This window comes from Zophobas morio, unplaced genomic scaffold (assembly GCF_036711695.1).
Source record: "Zophobas morio isolate AGI-343-1 ecotype UQ-CSIRO unplaced genomic scaffold, CSIRO_AGI_Zmor_V1 ptg000018l, whole genome shotgun sequence".
In the NCBI taxonomy this organism is placed as follows: Eukaryota; Metazoa; Arthropoda; class Insecta; order Coleoptera; family Tenebrionidae; genus Zophobas; species Zophobas morio.
The window spans coordinates 2,407,822-2,414,010 of NW_026972123.1; the positions used below are offsets into that span (position 1 = coordinate 2,407,822).

The following is a 6,189-nucleotide window of genomic DNA, read 5'->3' on the forward strand; positions in this document are numbered from 1 at the left end:
AGTGCAAATTTAAAAAAGCTGCTCTAAAATATCAGTTTTTAGGTAAGGCTTTTAATGAAAGTACATGCGTTCGTGCGAACCAGGACCTCGGAAGGACCCTTTGGTTTGTCTTTTTCTAAATATCTATATTTCCTTTTCGCTCCTACCCTCATCTACAGAGATGCCTACCCTCGAACGAACACCATCAACTGGAAGTTTGTCATTCAGTGTCTTCTCGAATGCATTGCCAGTTTTTTCACACTGACTTTCTGGGCCGTGAACTGTTTTCCACCTCCGGAAAGATGGGCACAAAAGTATACTGTATCCGAGATACTGTTCGAGATCGCAGGCGGTATGATATTTACAGCAATGGGTGTGATGACTATGTTCTTTCTGACTTTCCACTCGGTACAAAATTTGTTTGCCGAGATTCTCCAGTTCGGAGACCGGTTATTTTATTTAGATTGGTGGAACGATTGTGATTTTAACAGTTGGTTGACGAAATGGAACAAAATCGTACAAGATTGGCTGTATTATTACGTTTATTGCGATTTCAAGGAACACATTTGTGACGATGGCTTTCTGGCAAAATTGACTGTGTTTTTGGTGTCTTTTGCTGTACACGAATGGATTATGTATTGTTGTGTTGGTGGCTTTCTTCCGTTGATGTTTTTTGTTTTTATGACTGTGGTGTTTCCTTCGTCGTTCTACGAATTTCCTAAAACTGTGTTATTTTATGTTCTTTGCTGGTTTTTAGCAGTTTTACTGTTCACTGCCGGGTTTGCATTCTATGCTCTCGAGTGGTATGCTCGCTCGCAAAGCCCTTTAACAGACCCAACACTTTTAGACTTAGTTGTTCCTAGATTTATAACATGCGATTGTGTATTAAAATGGTAGATAGTTTAGACTGTGAAAGTGAACGAAAAGAACTAAAAGTACTTAATAAATAATTGCCCTTGTTAATTTTGATTTTTGTTTCTATTCAGTTCCACAAATTTTTGACTACAGATACACAAAAATTTGTTAACGATAAGTTCATCACTAGGAATTCGCTGCTCACCGACACCTTGATCACGACTGTAAAAAATGAGTCAAAATAACAATGAAGAATTACGTGAGTTTTAGGGTAACGTTGGGCTGCGCTCATTTTTAATCGATAAAGCCATGGTGTGGTTGTGCTGCTTTGGATCAGCATGTTTAGTATTTTACCTGTAAAGCATTAGAATTTACAACACCATTAACCAATTTAAAAAGAAAACAGAGAGACAAATTTTCTATCCTCTTTTCCAAGCTTTGAATGGAAAAGAGTACCAAAAGCTCATTTTGGGGAAAACCTCTACAAGGGTAATGATTTGAAATGAAGGAATTTTAAAAATTTTCTTTGTAACTTTTCTAATTTGAGACAATGAACATCATAGCCTGGGGACCAAATAACACAGCCATACTCTAGTTTTGATCTAACAAACGAAGTATATAAACTAAGGAGAGTACTATTAAGTTGAAAGGTTTTGCAATTGCGAATGATAAACCCTAACGCCCTAATTGAATTAATTGATGAGGAAAATATCTCATCATAATGATCAATGAAGGATAATTTTTGATCAAATATAATGCCTAAATCTCTCACAGTGGAAACACGTTTCAAGATGAAGCCGCCAATTTTATACTCATATTTACTATTGATATGCTTTAGAGAATATGTCATTACACTTTTTCATTTGTTCAATTTTTCAAATTTTCAGGCTTTGAATTTTCAGTTTGTCCATTTTTCAATTTTTAAATTTTTCACTTTGCAGTTTTTGGATTTCCAGTCTTCCGATTTTCCAATTTCTTTAATTTTCAATATTTCTATTTCATAATACACATTTCTTTTTTTTTATTTTTCGGTTTGCGTCGGTTTTTCAATTTGGCAATTTTTCAATATTAGTTTTTCGATTTTTGAGTTTCTCAATGTTTAATTTTTTCCTTTTCCAATTTTTCACTTTTTCGATTTTATATCACAATTTTTCGTTTTTTCATTTCCTTTATTTCTTGTCGTTTCTTTCGATTTTAGAATTTTTCGTTTATTCAGTTTTCCAAATTTTCAGGTTTTTTCCAATTTTTCTTCAAATTTTCTAATTTGATTTTCACTTTTTACATTTTTAAGTTTTTATTATAGACTTTTTCGTTTTTTTATTTTTCATTTTTCAATTTTACAATTTGTCGATTTCCAAATGTTCCAATTTTTCAATATAACAATTTCTCATTTTTCCATTTTTCACATTCTCGATTTTTAATTGTGCCCTTTTTCAATTTTACGTCCCAATTTTTCAACTCCCCGATTTTTATTTTGCATTTTCCTTATTTTTTATTTTTCATTTTCTCGATTTTATATCACAATTTTTTGTTTTTTCATTTCCTTAATTTTTGTTGTTTCTTTCGAATTTCCAATTTTTCGATTCCAATTCGTCGATTTTACGACTTTTAAAATTTTCAGTTTGCAGTTTTTGAGTTTCCACCCCTTTTTTACTTTTGGATTTTCAATTTTTCGTTAAACTTTAGATTTTTCAACTTTTCGACAGTTTTATACTTCGATTTCTCAAATTTTTTTTCAACTTTTCGATGTTTTAAATTTTTCTTTTTTAAAATTCTTCGATTTTTTTTATTCTCGAGTTATCGAATTCAGATGTTTTGATTGTTAAGTTTTTCAATTTATCAATTTTTTTTGTATTTCTCGATGTTTCGATTTTTGTATTTCTCGGTTTTTCGATTTTCCAATTTTTCGATGTTTCGAGTTTTCAGTTTTTCGATTTTTAAGTTTTAGATTTTCGAATTTTTCTTTTTTGATTCTTTGATGTGTGGATTTCTCCATTTTTCAATTTTGCGATATTTCGATTGTTCAATGTTTTAAATTTTAGATTTTTCGATTTCTGGATTTTTTGATTTTTCAGTTCTTCAGTATTTCTAGTTTTCGATTTTTCGAATTTTGACGTTGCTAAATTTTCAGTTTTCCGATTATTCAAATATATTTTTTTTGATTATCCCGTTTCTCGAATTCGCAGTTTCGATTTTTCGGTTCTTCAATTCTTCGATTTTTCGGTTGGCTAATTTTTTAATTTCCCAATTTTGGATATTTGTTTCAGTTTTGGGATTTTTCAATATTTCTATTTTTCCACTTTTCGATTTTTTATTTTTTGGATTTTTAGTTTTTCGTTTTTTAAACATTAGATTTTTCAATTCTCGACTCTTTTATACATATTTCTGAATTTTTCGAGTTTTCATTATAAACTTTTTCGTTTTTTTATTTTTGATTTTTCAATTTTAGTTTCTTGACTTCTAAAGTTTTCAATTTTTCGAGTTGCAATTTTTCGATATTACAGTGTCTCATTTTTCGATTTTTCACGTTCTCAGTTTTTAATGTTTGTCATTTTCAATTTTTCGTTTCCTCAATTTTTCAATTTCACGATTTTTATTTTTCATTTTCCCGATTTTTTTAATTTTCTTTTTCTAGGTTTTATGTCACTAATTTTCATTTTTTCAATTCTTTTATTTCCTGTTGTTACTTTCGATTTTTCAATTTTTCGTTGCTTCAATTTTTCGAATTTTCAGTTTCTCAATTTTTCGTTTCCACAATTTTTCATGTTCCCGAATTTTATTTTTGAATATGGGGAATTTTTAATCTTTATTTTCTCGATTTATATCACAATTGGCAGTTTTTTTATTTCCTTTATTTTCTGTTTTTTTTTTTCGATTTCACAATTTTTCAAATTTTCAGGCTTTCAATTTTCAGTTCGTCCATTTTTCAATTTTTAAATTTTTCACTTTGCAGTTTTGGGATTTCCAGTCTTCCGATTTTCCAATTTATTTAACTTTCAATATTTCTATTTCATAATACACATTTCTTTTTTTTTATTTTTCGCTTTATTCGATTCTTAAAATTTTTGTAATTTTTCGTTGTTTATTTTTGATTTTTCAATTTTGCAATTTCTCGTCTGCCAAAATTTTCAATTTTTAGGTTTGCAGCAGTTTTTCAATTTGGCAATTTTTCAATATTACGGTTTTTCATTTTTCGATTTTTCCGTTTCTCAATTTTTAATTTTTCCCTTTTCCAATTCTTTGTTTCTGATTTTTAATTTTCATTTTCCCGATTTTTTTATTGTCACTTTTCCTATTTTATATCACAATTTTTCGTTTTTTCATTTCCTTTATTTTTTGTTGTTTCTTTTGATTTTACAATTTTTCAAATTTTCAGGTTGTTTCAATTTTTCTTCAAATTTTAAAGTTTGATTTTCACTTTTCACATTTTTCAAGTTTTTGTTATACACTTTTTGGTTTTTTATTTTTGATTTTTCAATTTTACAATTTGTCGACTTCCAAATTTTCCAATTTTTCAATATTACAATTTCTCATTTTTCCATTTTTCACATTCTTGATTTTCAATTTTTCCCTTTTTCAATTTTTCGTCATCTCAGTTTTTCAACTCTACGGTTTTTATTTTACATTTTCCTGATTTTTTATTTTTCATTTTCTCGATTTTATCACAATTTTTTGTTTTTTTAATTCCTTAATTTGTTTCTTTCGATTTTCCAATTTTTCGTTTATTCAATTTTTCAAATTTTCAGGCCAATCGATTCCACTTCGTCGATTTTCCAATTTTAAAATTTTTCAGTTTGCAGTTTTTAAGTTTCCACCCCTTTTTTACTCTTTGGAATTTCAATTTTTCGTTAAAGTTTAGATTTTTCAAATTTTTCACAGTTTTATACTTCGCTTTCTTAATTTTTCTTTTTTAAAATTTTTCAATATCTCTATTTCTCGATGTTTCAATTTTTGGATTTCTCGGTTTTTCGATTTTCCAATTTCTCGATATTTCGATTTGTCGATTTTTCAGTTTTTCGATTTTTAGGTTTTAGATTTTCGAATTTTTCTTTTCTGATTCCTTGATGTTTCCATTTCTCCATTTTTCAATTTTGCGATATTTCAATTGTTCAATGTTTTAAATTTTAGATTTTTCGATTTCTGGATTTTTTGATTTTCCAGTTCTTCAGTATTTCTATTTTCCAACTTTTCAATTTTTCAGTTTTCCGATTTTTCAATGAATATATTTTTTTTGATTTTCCCGTTTCTAGAATTCGCAGTTTCGATTTTTCTGTTCTTCAATTCTTCGATTTTTCGGTTGGCTAATTTTTTAATTTCCCAATTTTGGATATTTGTTTCAGTTTTGGGATTTTTCAATATTTATATTTTTCGTCTTTTCGATTTTTTATTTTTTGGATTTTCAGTTTTTCGTTTTTCAAACTTTAGATTCTTCAATTTTCGACTGTTTTATATAAATTTCGATTTCTGAATTTTTCGAGTTTTCAGTTCTTGTATATTTTAATTTTTCTTTTTTCCGAATTTTTTATTCTTCGATTTATCGATTTTTCGTTTTTTTACTTTTCGGCTTTTCGATTTTTGAATTATCCGATTTTTCGAGTTGACAATTTTTCGATTCATTAATTTTTTCGATTTTTAATTTCTCATTGTTTCAATTTTGCAATTTTTGGTTTTTTCAGTTTTTCGATTCATCAATTTTTCATTTCTTTAAATTTTCGACTTGGAATTTTAGGTTTCAGTTTTCTATTTTCCCTATTTTTACAATTTTTCGATTTTTCAAATTTTACAAAAAATGTCTTTCTTCCAGTTCTCATTTTTAAATTTTCGATTTTTAATTTTTCCCTTTTTAAATTTTTCTTCTCCTCAATTTTTCAATTCCCCGATTTTTATTTTGCATTTCCCTGAATTTTTATTTTTCATTTTCTCGATTTTATATAACGATTTTTTGTTTTTAATTTCCTTAATTTTTGTTGTTTTTTTCCAATTTTCAAATTTTCATGCCAATCGATTTCAATTCGTGGATTTTCCAATTTTAAAATTTTTCAGTTGCAGTTTTTGGGTTTCCACCCCTCTTTTATTTTTGGATTTTTAATTTTTCGTTAAAGTTTAGATTTTTCAAATTTTCCAGTTTTATACTTCGATTTCTCTTTTTTTTTTCAACTTTTCGATGTTTAACTTTTTTTTTTAATTTTTCAATTTTTTTTATTTCTCGATTTATCGAATTCGGATGCTTGGATGTTTTGATTCTTCAGTTTCTCAATTTATCAACTTCTCAATTTTTTTCTATTTCTCGATGTTTCGATTTTTCAATTTTCTTAAATTCTGGAGTTTCGATTTGTCGATTTTTGAGTTTTTCGA

General features: G+C 27.5%; 1 protein-coding gene across 1 annotated transcript in view; it reads left to right on the forward strand.

The window, feature by feature from the left end:
• Window positions 1-893, forward strand: part of LOC135130944 (sterol O-acyltransferase 1-like) — a 38,150-nt gene extending 37,257 nt beyond the window's left edge. The window contains exon 4 of the mRNA XM_064058418.1: window positions 43-893. Within this exon, the coding sequence (XP_063914488.1) occupies window positions 43-876 (834 nt within the window). The 3' untranslated portion in view covers window positions 877-893. The remainder of the gene's footprint in view (window positions 1-42) is intronic.
• Window positions 894-6,189: the final 5,296 nt, after the last annotated feature.